Here is a 20,566-nt window from a genome sequence, read left to right on the forward strand (position 1 = left end):
TATACAACTTTCATTTTGGTAGTTTCTCCATTCAAGATCGTTTATGAAATTTGAATTTAACTTTACCATGTGCTAGATCTAAGGCACACGACAAAGCCTGGTCATTTGCCGTGTGTCCTTGATCTGGCACACGGTAAAGCATGCTTGAAATAAAATTAATTAGTTAAATATAACAAATAAATACAAAAATATACTAAATTTAACATGGAGTAACACATGTTGTATGTGAAGAGTAAAAAAAAGTTTCGAGGTGAGAAGAGAAAAAAATTAGTACTTTGCTATATGACAAAATAAAACACACGGCAAAACATGACTTTGCCATGTGCTAGAAAAAAGCACAGGGCAAAACATATTATTATCGTGTGTTATATCTTTGCCATATGTACACACGATAAAAAGATTTTTACCGTGTGTCCGATAGAAAGCACACGGCAAACTACTGGGCATATGGCAAAGAGCTAGATTCCGGTGGTGGTGGTTGGTCCAAATGTTCAATTCATCGTTGGTCTGGCGGCTGCGGCTGCTGCTGCTGCTTGTTAGTAGTATCTTCTGACTTCCCTACTTATTTGTGGTTTCTCTTGGCGTGCATGCTCAACATTATAATAATGCTAGAACATGCACAAAGGTTGCACCATCAGCCGTATGATAAAATAGTCACACTGGTATTCTAGTCGGAGAGAACGAAGAGAAATCTCCTTTTGTTGTACAAAAATGTCGCCTCTTGTTCTTAGGGCCAGCCAGACAACCATGGCATTATTGTACGCAAGAAACATAACATCAAACTTGCCTAACTTTGATGTAACTTTTAGCTTGAGAAGTAACAGAAATATAATCTTGTCTAATGACATCTTGCCACAGCTCCACAAGTATATGGTTCATGGGACTCAACTAGAAAAATATACGCTGACACACCTAACTTTGGACTGGGATACAAATTTACATAAGGGATTTGTGACAAACAGGCATGATGATCATGCAAGGTCTATGCATGCGCTCGTCAATGGATACTTGTCAAAGTCAGTGTTCAACAAAAGATATTCATCACGATTACAGTTACGGGTGTTCAACAGTGACCATAATTCAGTCCATACTTGCAGCCTCTGCTGCCAGGGGTTCAACTGCATTTTGAATCCTAGCGTAATCTTGAGTGTCCATATGCAGAGGCAGCAGCAGCCTTTGAAGATGGAAATCGTCTCCATGATGGGCCCGAAGCCTTGCAAATTAAAAATGGCGGCGGCGACTGGGCCGTATGCAGACATGCTTGTGGCTATTTTGATTGTTTCCCGCATCTTAGGTAAACGCTTCTTTACCTCTCCCAAATTGTTAATACGAGCCAACAAATCTTCATGGTGGTGACCGACTAGTTAGCACCTCAACGTCTGATACGTTACACAGATGTTTTTTTTTCTAAGTTCGTCTGAGGCAATCAAAACTACCTGGTACTCGCAGGGCTCCCCTACACGAGTTGTCTTGCTCACGGGAGCTGCGACATACACCTCGTTAGTCCTAAGTTCTACGAAGTCAGTGCATATCACAAAATACTGATGGATCATACAGGCATAAAATAACACACAATGTTATATTACAAAACCAGTAAACCACACAAGTCAATGACATTGTTTCTTGAGTACGTGCCTAACCAAGGGCGAGATCGGCCATCAGGGGCGACGCCACAGTCAATTTTCCTGGTGCACGTGCACCAGGGTCTAAGTAAAGATTTAAAGCTATTTAGCGGAGCAATTGCTTCATGATCATAGAGTTGCTAGGAACATGACCAGACATCTAGCCTCGCTCAGTCACCCCTGTCGGCCATCATCTGCTTGACTATCTACTCAATTATCTACTCGTCGGATAATAGCTCGGCTATTGGCTTGGCTATCTCCATCATCTGCATGTACTCGTCGAACCTTTCTTCCTTACAGTCTTCTGCAATCCCCACGGCAAGTGGTTCCAGTTCAGTGTCGGGGTAGAACGACTTCACCAGCCCGAGTACGTACACGGCGACAGGCACGACCACCTCAGGCTTAAAGACACAACCCATTAGCTTCTGTGGAGCATCACGGAGACGCTCCAGTAGAGACCGTGGCTCTACTCCAGGAGGCAGCGGGTCATCAACCATGTCCGCCACGATGAAAGCGGCATCTTCTAGCTCGGTGAGCTCCATCTGTTTCCGCTCCATCACAGTATTCATCTCGCGGATGGTACCCATGGACTTCAGCAGTTGAGCATCGCAGTCTTGGAGTTTCTTGCATGCTGTCTTGTGGTCCTTCTTCAGCTCTTCATGCGCCTCCTTCAACTGATCGAGTTCTTCGTGAAGACGACACTATAAAAAAAGTATTTTTAGGGTCGGATAAAAATCTATTTTTAAAAATGGATGCGCCACCCGTCCTTAGTTTTCGCAGCTAAAAATCAAATTTGTAGGAACGAGTTACATGCCCGCGCCCTACAAATGATTTGTAGCAACAGGTGAGCCCATGACCTGTTGCTATAAATCGATTTGTAGCAACGGGTGAGCCCATAACCCGTTTCTACAAATCGATTTGTAGCAACAGATGAGCCCATGACCCGCCTCTACATATTATTTTCCAAAACATGAAAAAAAACTCTAAAACAGCAAAATAAAAAAGAAAAAAAATATCGCTACTAACCGGCCACCACCACAAGCCCATCTCCTATTGAGGTACATTTTTTTATGAGATACTACCTCAAGCCCGCGCGTACCTTCCTTACCATCACACTACACAATCACTTGTGACTCTATATGGTATGCTATTCTTTTATATTAATTCTGAAATTTATTTCTAGGGGTGGGTGACGCTATCACCCGCCCCTACAAATCATTTTTAGGGGCGGGTGATGCTATCACCCGCTCCTAAAAATAGTTTTCTATTTTATCCAAAAATTCATTTAAATCTCTACATATAGAAAAACAAATAAAAAAAGTAAAACTTCTACACTATGATTATTGTAGACTATAGAAACAAAAAAATATGCCAAGTATATTTCAGTATATATAAAAGGTTAAGATTATGGAAACTTCAAAGTATGACTTGAGTTATATGAGATATTATATATAGTTATAGCAATTAGAGAACTTATAATAATTTTTTGGACCATTAGATGACTTTAAATGAAAAAGTTATCAACTATAAAGTTTTAGATCTCGTCATTCTCTACAATTTTGATATAAAGTTTGACTTCATCCGAGATCATATAAAAAAGTTATGAATTTTTTTGTGTGGAACCATTTTTGGGGCGGGTCATGCCATCACCCGCCCCTAAAAATACATTTGTAGGAACGGGTGAAGCCATAACCCGCCCCTACAAATGCCATGGGCGGTTCATGGCGTCACCCGCCCTTAGAAATGCTCTTTTTAAGGGCGGGTGACGCCATGAACCGTTTCTGAAAATTACGCTCATTTTTTAAGGACGGGTGACGGAGTGACCCGCCCCTAAAAATACTTTTCTAGAGGCGGATTGGATGCTACAGTAATCTCGCTCTATTTGTAGCAACGGGTAAAATTTTAACCCGCCCCTGAAAAAAAGTCGGAGCATTCCTACAAATCGTTTTTGTAGTAGTGTGATACACTCCCTTCTTCCAATCAGTGAGGACACTTTCTTTATATACCATTACAATTTCAAGTTCTGCAAAATGCATCAAGTTGTAATAAGAAAAGATGAATGAGGCAGGAGCTTAAAATTACAACTCGGAATATGGGCGATGCCTCTATTTTTGATGAAAGAGCCTCTAGGACCCTAGTGGATTTTGGTGTATTGATTGATAATATAATTAAATGACTAACTTGTTTATATGAGATTATGAGCAGATATTCAATTGAAAAAATGATATTAAAAAGAGATTATTCAAGTATTGCAAGCAAGTGTGAATATCCCGTTGGAGTTATTTGTATGTGACAAGCAAAACTAAGAAAGAAAAATAAAGAGCAAGTGACATGAAGACTCTTATATTTGTTGAAGCTTATTGACTTAAGTGGGATTTAAAATGACAAGCGCAAGTATTGTGAATGAGACATGATAGTGTGCTTATGCATAATCTTAAAATTGGAAGACTTGTCATATATGATGAATATTGATTATCAAACGAAGCAAGCAAGGAACATGTGAATGAGACACAATATATATATATATATATATATATATATATATATATATATATATATATATATATATATATATATATATATATATATATGCCAGAGCTAATCTCTACCCTGGGTATAAAATAGGTATTCCGTACCCGAGGCAGTCACCCACCGTCCGCTCGAACGCACCGGGAGGGGGCGCGCAGTTTTCCTCCCTCGAGAGGGGGCGCCGGTTTTTGTTCTCCATCCAACCGCTCCCTGGTTTTTCTCCTCACCCAGCCGCTCCCTGGTTCCTCCCACGTAGCGCGGTTTTCCTTTGCCCAGAAACCGATCGCCGGTATATCGATCTCTGCCCAGAAACCGTGGAGGCAGACGCGTTCGTCCCTGGTGCTTCACGGGATTGCCGGCGACCCTGCGACCCAGGGCCATCAGCCAGACGCCGTGAAGACCGAGGAAGCCTGATCTCTCCCGGCCCTTCTTCCCTGCGAGACGCCGTGAAGACCGAGGAAGCCTGATCTCTCCCGGCCCTTCTTCCCTGCGAGCGGAGCGGAGAGCTACGTCGCCGGTCGCCGGAACCTGCGTCTCCGTCTCTAGATCGACAATATGTATGGTAAAATCGATCCGTTACCATATCTGGGTGAAGCCTGATGCAAGCACATCCTTGTGATCGTAGAAGCTAGCAAGGGATACTGGGTAACCAGACAAGCATGTCGAGCCGGAGGTTGATGTTTGGAGATGGGGATCCGATCGTCGTCGAGGATGATGCCATACCGTCCTCAGCAGAGCATACATCACCGGTTGGGGAGTCAGCGACAGCACCACATCATGCGACTGGCTGTTCCAACTATTCATCCCCGCCAGTGCCATCATCAAGTACCCCGACAGACTCGGGACATATGGTGGCTGCAACTTCAACCGCAGCGAGAACAACTCCAAGTGCCGATGCAAGGTATACGGCAATGGCGACACCTCCGAGGCGGGTTGATGGTGACCCATCCTCCATATCCCTCCACTCGCCACTTGCCACATTGACTCCAAGTGAGATTGGTACTCCAGACCCTGACCGCACGTACACACATGTAAGTACTCCAAAACAACCAAGAAAATGCCATATTTCATTGTCTTGAGACGAGCATAACTGACAGTAACATAAATCAAATCAGGCAAGAAAAGAATGAATGATAAGACAGGATACAGTCAGTTGCATATATCTTATTTCTTATTTCTGACAATGCTGTTTACAGAGGCTTGGATGGCACTAGTGTTCTCCGATAGGGTTAAGTCGAACTGGTCCAACGCTTCAAGTAGGGTCTCCGATGTATGTCCTCTGTGCCTTCACGAGTCACGAAATAATCAGTTAAACGCCTGGAATTGTCAGGTGCCTTGTTCTTTTCCTTTGAATACCGATGTGAGGACCGCGGCTTCTTCTTCCTGTAGACACCCTCAACAATGGGACAAGCAGCTTTCTTCCGACCACGGGCATGACCATCCTCCATTAGATGACCAGTACAATCATGAGAAAGATTGGTCTTCCGGACCACTGAGGGACTAGGCGGGATTGGTCTTCCGGACCACTGAGGGACCAGGCGGGATTTGGACAGACGACTCAGGACCACCGACAACTCCATGCGAGGACCACATATCAGGTCGGAGAGGAACCTCAAACCTAAAATGCAGAAAAGAAAGTATAAATATAAGTCGATGGGATGGATCAATTGCTGAAGAGCAACACAAAAGGATACAATCAAGTTGATTATATCCACATACCTCTCCTGTGTGCTCTCAAACACGGCTATCTTGGGATTGATAGGCATCCTATCCACCAACCTCTGCCCAGTGTCCACCCTAGTGAAAAGATTAAAAAGATCATATTCATGAGTAAGAGGGTTAGTATAAATGGCTACAGCACAGTTAGGATAGTATGGTTTAAGCAATTTATGCACGGGATCAATCAACCGAGTTTTGGAATTGATGTGCCAGGCAAATAAATGTGATAAATAGGACACATATTTAAGAACTTCATTGACAATTAAATAAAAAAATTGCTGCACATATGACCTTGTAGTTGAGTTGGCCTGCGGCGAACCACGCTGAGCATCTTCAGTGTGTGAGGACAGCGAACCTGCGCATTTACAAAGGTACAAGTGCATGAAAAGTAAATGCATGAGCTATGAGTTTTACTACACATACAAGTTTGATGCTTGAGTAATAAACAGAATAAACTTTAAGTATCTCTCCTCTAGATCAATGATGCAGCTAATTATTAATGCACCAAACATATAACTAATCTAGCAAAGACAATAACCTAAGAATGAATTTCAATATACGTAACATATGAAGATACATACTAACAGCATGAATTCATATAACCGGCCAAAGGGCTACTCAGTTAGCAAAGACATGGAATTGGAGTACTATGGACTAAGCACTGCATACATTGAAATATAATGAATCGAAATATATCTTCGCAGAGCACGGCAAGCAGTAAATGGGAGACAATTGCGCACCAGAAGGCTCCATCGGGGCAGGGTCTCTCGAGGATGGTGTGAGGGGGGTTGGTCTCGCCGGTGGAGCAGGCGGGAGGTTCCTCTCTGAACGGCTGCCGGCACGGGCAGCTTGAAGCTGCAGCACGACGGGGGCCGTCGGCGAAGGGCCTCGGCGGGTCAGCGGGATGGGGAGAATAGTAGAACCGCCACACCAGAGAGACGCCGGCGGGGGACAGAGACGCAAGAAATTGGGGAGCAGATGGGGGAACCTCGCAGGAGCGCGCAGGGCAACACGCTGACGTCGAGAGGCTGCAGGTAGCCGGCGGCTAGGACCTCGTCGGACGGCGAGAGGAGGGGCGACAGGACCGTGCTTCACCAGAGGGTCGCCGGGGAGGGCCCGAACCGCGAGATTGGGGGCCAGACGAGGGTGCCTCGCCGGATCGGGAGGGGGGACGGCCGCGCAGTCGTTCGCGTGGGTCGCCCGAGGGTCAGCCCGCCAATGGCAGCCGGCGGCGCAGGGTGTCTCAGAGTCCAGCGGAGCAGAGTGTTGCGGGGGCGGGACGAGCACCGGCGAAGCAGGAAGCACGGGGGAGAGCGGTGCATGAAGGCAGGGGGAGGGCGGCGGGCGGCGCATCACCGGTGGATTCGCCGGCGGGAGGACGAACGGAGGTGCGGTCTGATTCGCCTGCGGGCGGACGGGACGGAGGATCGTGGGGCACGATCTATTGTTGCGAGCTGGGCACCGGGAGGTGGGGGCAAAAACCGGCGGCAGTAGAAAACCGAAATGAAGAAAACCAGACACGGATCGATTCTGGGTCGGATCCGACGGGGGAGGGGGGTGTCGGGTAGGGAATAGCTTATTCCATACCCAGATACCCAATAGACCTACTATATATATAATAATAATAATAAATGAAGTCTCAAATTGAAAAGCTTGCATATAAAATTGAATTGTGAATTCAAAATGATATAGAAGATTTTATGCATGACATAAATTAATATGAGTTTAAAATGGATGGCTAGGATGAAGGTAGAGGATCGAGAGGCGAGTTTGAAGAGGCTACGCAAGCGACGGCTTGGGAGAGCGAGGAAACCGATACGGGTCAAAGATCGGAGATTCCAGAGTCATGGAGAGCTCTATGTTGAAGAGTGTTATTATTCAAATGAAGAAGGTGACTTGTGAATCAAAGATGAATTTCATTCTTATATCAAGAAAGATTCAAAGTCACTAGCTCAAAGCGGATATGCTAAATGAATTGAAGATGTTTATGCCCTCAAGATATTGATTGAAGAAAGTTCGGTTTGATCAAGACATGAAGCTCAAGTGATATTTATGTGTTTTATTTGTGATAACTTGAGTATAGGATACTGTACTATCAAGAGGGATGCAACATCAGGATTTAGACAAAACCAAAGTGCTCATAGCAGTCCAAATAGAGTCAATCCCGAGAGAAAAGAAAATTCCAGAAACCACCTATGACCGGTCTGACCGGTCCAAAGTGACCATAGGGCAACGGCTAGTTTTTCAAATCGACCGGTCTGACCGGTCTAACACTAACAGGGACAACGACTAGTTTTTAAGAGATGAGTATTTATACCCTATAACTTCACTCATGCGTGGTGCTGATGTCTATACACTTCAGAACACTTTGAGAGCCTTGTGAGGGCTTGAGAAGTCCTCCCCAATCTCTCTTTATGAGAGTTGAGTGATTATAGTTGAATCTTTGAGTTAGCTTGAGTGAAACCTTTCGTTGAGAGCATTTGAGCAGTGAGAGTATAATCCCTAGCTTTGAGTACTTGTGGTTGCGTCGGCTAACACATCAAGCATTTGTTACTCTTAGAGGTGAAGCCTCCTAGACGGCTAGGCGTCGCCGGCTAGCTCCCAAGATTGTGGTGTGCAGCGGTAAATTTGTTGCAGCATCGATCTTGTGTCACGAGGGCACATGATCATATAGTGGAAGGAGGAGATAGCTTGACCTTGCGGTCGCCATAAGCTTTCTCAACGGAGAGTAGGATCGCCATAAGCTTTCTCAACGGAGAGTAAAATTTACACGTGGGTGCACGGGGTGAATCCGAACTTCGGTGAAACAAGGGTGAATTCGAACTTCGGTGAAACAAATCACTGAATCTCTATTGCATTGTCGTTATTTGTTTTGATTCACCTTCCTTATTGTAGAATCTTTGAGCTTAAATTGTGCTTTCGCTCGATCTACTTGGTTATGCTTTATTTGTGTGCAGGAAGCTTATTATATTGCTAGAAATACTCTGCAGAAGTCATACACCAATCTTTGTTTACGTTCAAACTCGAGAAGGAAGAATTAACTCTGTTTGTGCAGGTTCTGTGTGTAACCGATCACCCCAACCAGTCTGACCGGTTATGTCAAAATTAGTTCATATTAAGTATTAGACCGGTCTGACCAGTCCGTTGGCTAACAACTATTTTAAGTTGTGTAATTTAAAGAAATGTCTATTCACCCTCTTCGACGACGGACAAGGTCTTATTCCTATTGGACAGCTGGTCCCTCTTCTGCTCTATGTCCAAGATGCGACTGCGCAGCTCGGCTGTGGATGATTCCAGGCGCTGCTGTAGCTTGTTGTTCATGGATTTTTGCGCCTCGAGGTCCTTTCCAGGGGCCTCCGCGCGCATGATGGCCCCACTTTTATATAACAGCTTGGACTTCTTGGAGCGCTCCACCAGTTTCTACTCGCAGCAGAAGGAGAAAGAGAATCAGGGAGACAGTCTAGCAAACTACACGAGTATCAATCACAAGGAATAGGCAGACATGCCTTCATGTATTCGCCAGCGCTCTGTCATGTGCGCCATTTGTTCGACTTCCAGCAGCGGGACTTCGAAAAGCCTTTCATCAGTCCAGCTCTGCGTCTATTGGCTTGATCCCATTGCTGGCACGTCGACCATAGTACTACCATGCTTCAGATTCGTCAAGTCCTCATCCTTTTTGGCCATTTCAGATTTCAGGGCTTCATGTTCTCGGAGTAGTTCTCTCTGAGAAGCCATAATCTCTTGAGACCGCTTGGATTCACTCTGCAGTTTGTCAGTCTGCTCTTTAAGTCTCTCTTCCAGAATTCTGACCTTTCCAAAATCTTCAATTTTATCTGATATTGCGTATCTCAACTCTCTGTGGTTTAGATTAGTAAGAAAAGATTAACAATATTAAGCAAATAATCAGGAAGGTAACAAGAATCCTTACTCCTTTAATCTGGAAACATCTTTATAAACCTGACTTTGGCTTATGTAAGCCTCGATACGCTGAAATAGACTTTCTGAATGCTAGTAGACATGAAAGCTGTGTTAATGATTATAAAAACAGCTATACTATCACAAATAATTTGAGCTATTTTCTTACTTGATTACAGATGTTATAGAGTTCAGTCCTCAAGTTCTTGTCGTACTGTAACTGAGTCTGGATATGGGAAATGTCACTTGTAGCTACTAAAGTGGTTGCAGGAGGCACTGAAGATGTAGACTTTGTTGGTATATTCGTTGTAACCTGATCCGGTACTGGGGTCACAAGTGCCGCCTGGCTTTGTCTGGGGTCAGTCTGATCAAGTGCAAGCGCTTCCATCTGGACAAGATTAAAGCTCCAGCCTCAGCACCCGAAAATATATCTAGATCCCAACAAATAGACCTCATTTTATCATTGCAAAGAATGATAACATTTCAAAAACAAAGAAACCTTACTGGCATAGACAAATCATGGGCAAGTCCTTGAGAAGTTGAAGTTTCTTTGACCACTTCGATCTCAACCTCCTGTTCATGTGCCTTGCTTGAAGGAATGGAAGCCATAGCTGTAAATATTCTTGCATTTGTGGATGGGTGTTCTGTCCCAAGTTTCTCGTGAGTTCCAGTTTCAGAGTTCATGGGCTTATCCATCAAAGAGGCACCTGTTTTCCTGGTTGCCTTGGTTGCATAATCCTCCCCACCAGTTCCAGACCAATGCTGGATGCAGGGGAGAGATTTCATCAACCTTGCGCTTCTTAGTAAGAAACATCATTGAGCTTATGTATTGCAGGCTATGATCAGCTCTGTAGAGAAGGGTTGCATATAGGGAAACCTCTATTAGGAATCTGTTGCGGCCATTGAAAGTCCAGGCTAAGTAGCACATGTTCTTTGTTAATCTAGTTGACATAATAGTAAGAAAAACACTAATAGAGCTTTGGCTATAGCCACAAACTAATGATATGAAAACAAAAATATCGACACCAGCCACCAGCACAAGACAGTTCATGATTGAAGGAGTTCAAAAGAATGACTGATGCAACATAAATCTCATTGATGTGTGCGGTGTACATTTATACATGTTCAGAGGCTGTTAGCCACGTCTAACCAACTAACAACCAAGAGCTAAGTCAGCTAAATACAAGGCACGAACAAGTCAATTCAGTTACATGCAAAATCAATTACCAACACCCCCCTGCAGTCTGTACATCGGATCTCGGACGAACACACAGACTGGATCGAAATTGCTCAAAGACCTTGGTGGAGAGCCCCTTTGTCATTACATCAGCAAATTGTTGATCTGTTGGAACATGTAGAACTCTGAACTCCCCGAGAGCAACTCGTTCTCTGACAAAGTGAATGTCCAGTTCAATGTGCTTTGTGCGCTTATGATGAATGGGATTGGTGGCCATGTAAACTGCTGAGATGTTATCACAATATACAATTGTCGCCTTGTCAATGCTGCATCCGAGCTCAAGAAGGAGTTGGCGAAGCCACACACATTCAGCTACTGCATTTGCGACCCCCCTGTACTCAGCTTCGGCGCTTGATCGAGAGACCGTAGGTTGGCGCTTTGAGGACCAAGAGATCAATGAATCACCAAGATAGACACAAAACCCAGATGTTGATCGTCGGGTATCCGGGCAGCCGGCCCAATCGGCGTCCGAGTAGGCACGAACCTCAACAGATGGAGAGGCATGAAGTTCAATTCCAAAGGAAGTAGTACCACGGACATACCTCAGAACACGCTTCAGCAAAGCCAAGTGAGAAAGACGAGGGTCGTGCATATGCAAGCACACCTGTTGCACAGCATGAGCAAGGTCTGGTCGAGTCATCGTGAGATATTGTAGTCCACCAGCGAGACTACGAAACTCAGAGGCATCAGGTACTGGATCGCCATCAGCAGCAGCAACTTTCGGCGATGTGTCGATCGGTGTAGAAGCCGGTTTGCACTGAAGCATTCCGGCACGATCCAAGAGGTCTTCAGCATATTTTTCTTGTGAGAGAAAAAAGCCTGAAGCTGATCGTTGAACCTGAATGCCAAGGAAATAGTGAACCGGGCCGAGATCTTTGATGGCAAGTGCAGATTGCAGTTTGGTGATGATGGACTGAAGTAGCACGTCAGTGGACGCCGTCAAAATGATATCGTCGACATAGAGAAGTAAATATGCCATTGCCGAGCCGTGTCGTAGGACGAAGAGGGAGACGTCGGAGCGTGTCGGCCTGAATCCGATGGTGCGGGCGACATCTGTGAACCGATGAAACCAGGCCCGAGGCGCCTGTTTCAAGCCGTACAGAGAACGCTCGAGCTTGCAGACGAGACCAGGATGTTCTTGGTCGATGAAGCCGGCAGGTTGATAGCAGTAAACTTGTTCGTCGAGGAAGCCGTGCAAGAACGCATTCTTGACGTCAAGTTGATGCACCGGCCATGATCGGGACACAGCAAGAGTGAGGATGGTGCGGATGGAAGCCGGCTTGACGACGGGGCTGAAGGTTTCAGTGTAGTCGATGCCGGGCTTTTGAGTGAATCCACGTACCACCCAACGGGCTTTATAGCGTTCCAGAGACCCATCAGCACGGAGCTTATGGCGGAACACCCATTTGCCTGTCACGATGGTGCGTCCGGGCGGCCGTTCAACCAGGCGCCATGTGTTGTTTGCCTGCAAAGCATCAATCTCCTCCTGCATAGCTGCCCTCCAATTTGGGTCACGGAGGGCTGCACGAACTGATGTAGGAATTGGTGACATGGGGTCAGTTGTAACGATGTTGGCATATCGTGGGTTCGGTTTGAACACGCCGGCACGTGCGCGAGTGAGCATTGGGTGCTGAGACTGGACGGGTGATGCTTCAGGGGGCGATGAGGCAGATGTCATTGGCGAAAGCGAGGAGCTTGCTGGCGAAGTGGATGCAGACCGAACGGGTGGAGGATGTGGCTGCCTGGCGATCTGATCGTGGCAGTCCGCGTCCGTCGGCATCGTTGATGCGGGCGTGCGACTCGGCTGCTCCTGCGCAAAGGGAAAGCAATCTTCCTCGAAATAAACATGCCGAGAAGTAAGAACACAGCTGGATGATAGATCAAGGGAACGATATCCCTTGTGATCCGGCGAGTAACCAAGAAGGACGCACTTGATGGAACGGGGAGCAAGCTTGTGGGGTGCGATAGCTGTAATGTTAGGATAACATAGGCAACCAAATGTTCGCAAGTGCTGGTAATCTGGTTGGACGCCGTAGAGTTTCTGGAAAGGAGATATGGCAATGGTTGCTTTGCAGGGTCTACGGTTTAGAAGATAGGCTGCTGTGGCAAGAGCTTCTGCCCAAAATCGATACGGCATGGATGCCTGGAGAAGAAGCGTGCGAGTGCAATCATTGAGGGTTCGTAGAATGCGCTCGGCCTTGCCGTTTTGTGGTGAAGTATATGGGCATGACAACCTGAAGAGAATGCCACGAGAGGTGAAGAAGTTGCGCAGGACTTGATTATCAAACTCTTTGCCATTGTCGGACTGAAAACAGCAAACGGCACGCTGGAATTGAGTCTGAACAAAGGCACAGAAAGAAATGATAATTGAAGCAACTTCAGACTTTTGACGTAAAGGATAAACCCAAACAAAGTGAGTGTAATCATCGAGTATCGCTAAGTAATACTGAAAACCAGAAACACTCGAGACGGGTGACGTCCAAACGTCGCAGTGGAGAAGCTGGAATGGCCCTGTTGTCACTGAACTGGACAAAGAAAAAGGAAGCCGTGTGTGTTTACCCAGGCGGCAAGCATGACAGTGGCTGGATGGCTGCTTATTACATTGAAAATCAAATGATGTGAGAAGCTGAGATAAGTTTTTATTGCTGGGGTGGCCCAATCGACGATGCCAACGAGCAGCAGCTTGAGTGAAGAGGGCCTGTGCAGCCGGAGCAGTGAGACGGTAAAGATCCCCATCACTGTTACATCGGAGAATTTCCATCTTGGTGCGCAGATCCTTGATGGAGAAGCCGAAAGGATCAAATTCAACCGAAACAGAGTTGTCACAGGTTAGATGGCGCACAGATAAAAGATTCTTAACAAGATTAGGTGCAATCAGAATATTGTGAAGATGCAAAGGACGTGTACTAGTTGGAACTGAAGAAGAAGCCATGTGAGAGACAGGAATGGACATGCCATTGCCAACGAGAATACGAGAAGAAGAAGGAGCAGTTGAGATGGTGGGAAAAGTACCGTGGTTGGACATGTGCGTTGATGCACCAGTGTCCATGACCCAGTCGCCAGCGGGGGAGGTCTGGAGCGCCATGTTGTTGAGAGCAGCGATCAGTGCAGCTTGATCCCAAGAGGGAGCCTGTGGCTGCTGCATGGGCGCAACGCCGTAGTAGGCCTGTGCCAATGGAACGCCGGGACGCGGCCCCAGGACTCCAGTGCCTGGAGGCGGGAGCGGTGGACGCGCCATGGTAGGCCAAGCCTGGAATGTTCCAGACCACGGGTTGACTTGCGGCCACTGTGGTTGGACGGTGGAGGCGTTCCCGGGACGGCCATTGTTGGAGGAGGAGCCGCCCCCGGAGTTCTTCTTCTTGTACCTCTGCTTCTTGCCGGAGCCGCCCGCGCCACCAGCAGATGTTGGAGAGGCAGCGACGCCGGGCTGGGCGCCACCAGCAGATGTTGGAGAGGCGGCGACGCCGGGCTGGGCTGCGAGGGCGAGCGGCGCACCGGACGCGATGGATGCACCGGACGTGGCGGATGCAGCGCCACCGGAGCCGTGCATGTGGGCGAAGAAGGCGGCGGCCTGAGCCCGCTTGGCCGCGGTGTCGACGCGATTTTCTTCAAGGCGAAGTTGAGATCGCACCTTCAGGAACGACGGCAGCCTTTTGTGACTGGTGATACTGGGAATCACATTGTGGAGCCGTTCATTGAGACCACGCAGCAAGGTGATGACGAGTTCCTGGTTCAACACAGGCGAGCCGAGATCGCGGAGTTGATCTGCGAGCTGCTTCACCTTGGAGCAGTAGGCCATCACGGACATGTCACCTTGGTAGACATTGTGGAAGTCGGCGCCGACGTAGACTGATCGTGTCGCCTTGTTGTCGCGGAAGAGGCCGCGGATGGCACGCCAGAGAGAGTACGCCGTGTCCCGGCTGGTCTGCACGGTGCGAAGGATGTCGTTGGAGATGGTGCAGTACAGCCAGGAGACGATGGAGTAGTCGTTCTGGACCCAGTCGGAGCTGCCCTCGGCGTCGGAGCTGTTGACGTGGTCGAGCAGTCCAAACTTGGCGAAGACGGCGAGGAAGCAGAGACGCCATGGACCGTAGTTGGCCTCATCAAAATCGAGTACCATGGGAACGTGGGTTTTGATGTTGATCAGTTGAACCTGGGAGGCCGGAGCAGGGTTGGTGACGACTAGAGGGATGTCAAGATCCGAGGAGGACGAAGATCCGCCAGGAGAGGAGGATCCATCGGAGGAGGCCATGAGGGACGAGGAGAGGAGCAAAAGAGTGCAGCGGAAAAAACGGATCGGAGTAACTAAGCTGATACCATGAAGGAGTTCAAAAGAATGACTGATGCAACATAAATCTCATTGATGTGTGCGGTGTACATTTATACATGTTCAGAGGCTGTTAGCCACGTCTAACCAACTAACAACCAAGAGCTAAGTCAGCTAAATACAAGGCACGAACAAGTCAATTCAGTTACATGCAAAATCAATTACCAACAATGATTATATGCATCACATAAGAGCAATCTATATGACACACAAGAAGCCTTAAGAGACATGTGACAATATGCCACTGTAGGATAAAAGTAGCCCCTCAAAAATTTTTAGGGCAATTTAACAGTAGAGATATTACAAATTCATTGAAGAAGCAGGAGGTAAGGTATGGAAAGAAAGTTAATATTGCTGGAGGAAAATGGTTAAGCCAAAATATTTTAGCTACTCCCTGCAACATGCAAAATGCTCTGTCACTTACAGAGTCAAGAAAGGACGAGAACTTTCTTACGCAGAAGCTCTTGCAAATCAATTATGATCGTATCTATGTGCTATATATCTTTTCTGTTGGAATTTTGGTTTATAAGTTCTATTATGGAAAATAGTAGAACTTATAAACCAAAATTCCAACAGAAAAGATATATAGCACATAGATACGATCATAATCGTTGCCCCAATATCCGGTTAAGCATGACTGCAAAATAACATCAAACTAGTTATGCCAACAGACATGACCTGAGCTTCTCCAGTGGAGCACACCCCAAATCAGTGTAGCATTTAGGGCACCATTTGATATCCTCATCCTCAAACTTCTGACATATGCATTTCCTGCAGACTGATGAGAGCATACCATAATATCAATGACTGAAGCAATGTGTAAGATAGTAAGACATCTACAAATTAGCAACAATATAAGATGACGATTAAAATCAATTCAAGCACAAATGTGGTATAAAACGTATGAAAACAAATTATCCAGACCGTCAGTAATAATTCTTTGAGCTCGACCTAACCTTTGTCAGAACTCGGAACCAGCACCACCAAGTCACCAACCAATTGACCCATACCCTAATAAAATCCCCCGCACACAAGCAAATGGGAGAGCATGCCCATTTCACGAATCAAGAAACGCTAGCGCACGAGGAGAGAGAGAGAGAGAGAGAGAGAGAGAGAGAGAGAGAGAGAGAGAGAGAGAGTATGGCGGCAGGGGGAGCTCACAGGAGTGGAGGCACTCGGAGACGGTGGTGGCATCGCGGAGGATGCCGCCGCAGAGGCCGCAGGTGACGCACGGCGCTACGCTCGAGCGGTGCGCAGGCGCTGCCTTGTCGGCGTTCACGCAATCGCCTCCCCGCGCGGGGCCCCGCTCGGGCGGCTCGCTAGTGCGGGAGCCCCGGTTCGCCGACGGCGAGGGCGCCGAGGTTTGCTGGGGCTTCTCCGACCGTGCCATAGCTGTGACCTGTGGAGCAAGGTAGTGGTTTTCTTTTTTTTAAAAAAAACTCAGGTAGTGGGTGGTAGGGTGTATAATGTAGTCGCAGAATGTTTGGTTGGGCTAGTCGAGTACTCCCTCCGTCTTTATTTGGAAAAAAATTGAGTGGACACCCGGCGCAGGGGCGCCCCCGTGCGACCCCTCGCCCGATGCTCGCCTTTCCCAATCGGACACGCCTGTCGTTTGGCTCCCGCTTGCTCCCGCGCAACGTAAGGCGCCCGCTCGGCTTCCGCTAAACTCGCTCGCTCGGCTCGCCTCTTTTTCCTAGCCTCGGCTCGCCTCTCGATCGAAAAGCGCCCTAAAGCCAGCGACAGTTCTTCTACGGACGGCGAAGCCTTACCCGGCAACAGCGACGGGCGGAGGGGATCAAGCGGCGGTTCACGTCACCCGTGTGAAGCCCTACCTGGCTAGGTGACGCTGCTGATTCGCTTCCCGCTTCTCTCGCATGCTCGTTCTTTGCTTCAACGGCTGGTAGTTGTGAACTGTGCAAGGAGGCAAGGAGCACGCTAGAATGATGTACAGGTTGCAAGAACGATCTCATAAATGCTAGCACTTGGAAGCCAAGCCAGATTAAACAGATCATGCTAGCTGCTGGGGATGCCGTCATGTTTTTTCTACTTCGGCGCATGTGTGAATGTTTTAGTTGCTTGGCCATGTTTAGTTCCAAAAAATTTCCCACGGTATCTGTCACATCGAATTTTTAGACACATGTATGGAGCATTAAATGCAGTTAAAAAAATAACTAATTACACAGTCTAATTGATTAGCATGAGATGAATCTTTTAAGCTTAATTAGTCTATGATTGGACATTATTTGTCAAGTAACAACGAAATGTGCTACACACCAAAACTCAAACTTTTTCGCGAACTAAACACAGCTGGCAGGTGTTCCTTGAGATCAGTATCAACAGATAACAGTGTTATCAAGTCAAAATCGAAATTCATACATCACTCGATTCCACAATGTTTCATAGTTCATATCAATGCCAATTATTAGATAACAAAAGCATAAACATCACCCACACCATTTAATCTGCAGGAAACAAAACTGAATCCCAGCACAACACAATTTGTTGCTACGTGAATGGAACTGAAGCAATTCGATTCACAATGTTTTTATGAATATCTTTGAATTTCTGAATGAAGCTGAACAGCAGCACAGTTCCACCATAATCGTACTAGGATATCTCATTCACAGGATTCAGGCAACAGCAGAAATCACTTGTACGATCACCAGTTTCTCAGCGTTCCTCCTGAACAAAGATCACAAGAAAACGTAAGATCAGCTAGCCCATCGAGCAAATCGCGAGTCCTACAGAACTCTGAGACCTCTTCTCGTTGACACCACCTAACTCACCAATCATGGGGCGGTGATGGCAACCGCAGCGCTCAGCCTTGCGAGATCCAGCACGGCGCTCAGAAATTCGGGGGTGCGGGCGGAAGCGGGGGCGCGGCAGAGGGGAGCTGGCCGTAGGAGACCCTGGTCCGGCCGGGCGGAGTCCGCCGAGGAGTCGGAGGCCAGGGCGGAGGTGCTGAGAGGCCAGGCAGGGACGGCATCACGGGGGGCGGGGGTGCCAGTGGGACTGTGGGAGTGGGCAGCGTCGAGGCCGCTCTTCTCCCGCTCCACCAGCTCCTCGCTCGCCGCAACGCCGTGAAGCCTCCCGCCGCCGCCGTTGCCGAGGATTGGTGCCGTCAGGGCTCGATTGGTGAAGAAGGGAGCGATGACTGGTGGGACCCATACCTTATATGTTGCTCCTTCACCTTCTGTCTCTATGACTGGTGGGACCCGTCATTCTTCTTCTACCTCCATCTTCTCCTTAGCCAGCCTGATCCAGCACCGATAGATGGTTTTATTCTGTCTGATATGATTGTTTGGAGCAGCCTCGTCGTGCAGTCCGATAAATGGTTTTATTCTGTCTGATATGATTGTTTATAAACTGATAAAGATTGCAATATTCGTCGGTTTCCATGCCTGAAGAGAAATTGCAGAGGTGAATTCCCTAATTAGCATTGAAGATTGAACTGAAGTGATTTTATCAAGTACATGATTTGCTTTTATGGAGGCCGTGATCTGAATCTGGTGTCAGGTAGATGTAAAGCTCGGTAGTCATAGTATAGGATGCGCAAGGCTATATGTCGCGCGTATAGATGGCTATTCAGCCCGAGCCCGTTAGCCCGACTCGAGGCCCATTTTTTTGCCCGGCCCAAGCACTGTGCCTGGGCCGCACCCCAAGCACATGGGCCGGCACGGGCACGGCCCACTCCCAAAGGTCGGCCCGGTGGCGGCCCGTTCCCCCTCTCCCACCCCAACGCCAGCCCAGCCCATGAAAGGCCACCGCCCTATATAACCCCCCCCCCCCCCGCCCCACCCCCCAAACCCTAACCCACCCGGCCACAGCCGCCTGCCCGCGCCCGACGCAGTGCCGCTCTGCTCTCTCTCTCTCACACACACACAGAGAGTCTCGTGCCCTCCCCGACCTCTCGCCTCTCGCTCTGCCCGGCGGCACGATGATGCCGAGAGACCCCGGACGGCCGGACCCTAGGTCCAGATAGACCGCAGTGGTGCTCAGAAGCAGGGCAGCTCAAAGGCGTCTCCTTGCGCCACCGCCTCCTCCCCCCTCCTCCTCCTCGCGGCCTTCCTTGGCGCCGTCTCTCGGCGCATGGTTGAAGAACACTCGCCCGGAGAGGCGACGCGCGGCGGCGGGGTGCCATGCTGCCACGGATTTGGGGGAGGCGCCTAGGGTCCTGAGGAGGAGGAAGTGGATGGAAGGACCACCGCTCATGGGCTGTGGGCTGGCACGGCCCGTGAAGTGTGCCGTGCTTCATGGGCCAGCACGGCACGAAAAACAGCCCACAGGGCCGTGCCTGGGCCGGAGGTGAGGCACGAAGCACGCAGCGGCACGGCCCGTGAGACACGACGGCCCATTAAGGCCCGACCATAGCCGTGTCGGGCCAGCCCGTTGGCCATCTATAGTCGCGCGCGACGGATTGCAATTCGTGCGCGCGCAATGGAAGAGGTCACTTCAGCGCATGTAGTTGTTTTTCGGCCCAAATCTGTCCAAGATTTTAGCTCAGACTGAAGACGATTCGGGCTATGGTGCATGCTATAAATTGTTTTGCTTGTTTTTTATAACTGTTTTAGGTGTCGGTTGAATTCGGCCCAGTTATAGGTTTTTTGTATTCCTTTTTTTATTTTCATTAGAATAGCTATAGCTCTTGATTTTTTATTCTTTTTCCATTTTCTTATGTAATACTATATTGTTCATTAGAATAGCTACAGCTCTTGATTTTCTTTTTCTTTTTTATTTGTTAGAATATATTTTGTACGTGTAACTAATTTGTTCGCACTGCTAATCATTTGTTCGCTTTTGTAGGTTAAATTACTCGGTGATATCGATTCATTTATTTGCTATATTCATTTTTGTTATTTATTCTATAGAATCAAATGTTCATGATGTTTAACATTTTGTTCGTAATACATTTTTATTTGTTCATTGAACTTGCATGCATGTGGGTAATGTCACATCGTTGTACTCTGTATGCACAAAATCTCTATCCATGGATAGCGATGACTTTCGAAACCATCCGTATCAACAACAAGCCTAATTATATCCCAAAACACCGTTTGCACCCCACAATTCTTCCGACTTCAGGCGATGGTTCCTAAAATCATCACCTGTAGTAATAGCATAATTGCGCTCGCACAGTACTAGAAATGCTCGCGGCATGACCATCGTTAGCTTTTTTTTCTTTTATTTTTCTTTATACTTGGATGAGTATGAACAAAT

General features: G+C 47.5%; 3 protein-coding genes across 3 annotated transcripts; all 3 read right to left on the reverse strand.

Annotated features, from left to right (window-relative positions):
• Positions 1-5,636: 5,636 nt before the first annotated feature.
• On the reverse strand, positions 5,637-6,606 carry LOC120664074. The gene is made up of 3 exons (XM_039943080.1): positions 6,162-6,606; positions 5,871-5,948; positions 5,637-5,769 (listed from the first exon to the last, which is right to left on the reverse strand). Exons 1-3 carry the CDS (start codon positions 6,266-6,268, stop codon positions 5,652-5,654), a joined length of 303 nt encoding a protein of 100 aa, XP_039799014.1. The 5' UTR covers positions 6,269-6,606; the 3' UTR covers positions 5,637-5,651.
• Positions 6,607-8,866: 2,260 nt separating this feature from the next.
• On the reverse strand, positions 8,867-16,763 carry LOC120664091. The gene is made up of 6 exons (XM_039943097.1): positions 16,511-16,763; positions 16,028-16,127; positions 10,290-10,633; positions 9,955-10,173; positions 9,799-9,878; positions 8,867-9,726 (listed from the first exon to the last, which is right to left on the reverse strand). Exons 3-6 carry the CDS (start codon positions 10,569-10,571, stop codon positions 9,471-9,473), a joined length of 837 nt encoding a protein of 278 aa, XP_039799031.1. The 5' UTR covers positions 10,572-10,633; positions 16,028-16,127; positions 16,511-16,763; the 3' UTR covers positions 8,867-9,470.
• Positions 13,745-15,510, reverse strand: LOC120664083. Its single transcript, XM_039943089.1, has 2 exons — positions 14,035-15,510; positions 13,745-13,798 (listed from the first exon to the last, which is right to left on the reverse strand). The coding sequence occupies exons 1-2, from the start codon at positions 15,272-15,274 to the stop codon at positions 13,764-13,766; spliced, it is 1,275 nt and encodes a 424-aa protein (XP_039799023.1). The 5' UTR covers positions 15,275-15,510; the 3' UTR covers positions 13,745-13,763.
• Positions 16,764-20,566: the final 3,803 nt, after the last annotated feature.

The sequence above is a fragment of the Panicum virgatum genome, chromosome 2K (genome assembly GCF_016808335.1).
Source record: "Panicum virgatum strain AP13 chromosome 2K, P.virgatum_v5, whole genome shotgun sequence".
Lineage (NCBI taxonomy): Eukaryota > Viridiplantae > Streptophyta > Magnoliopsida > Poales > Poaceae > Panicum > Panicum virgatum.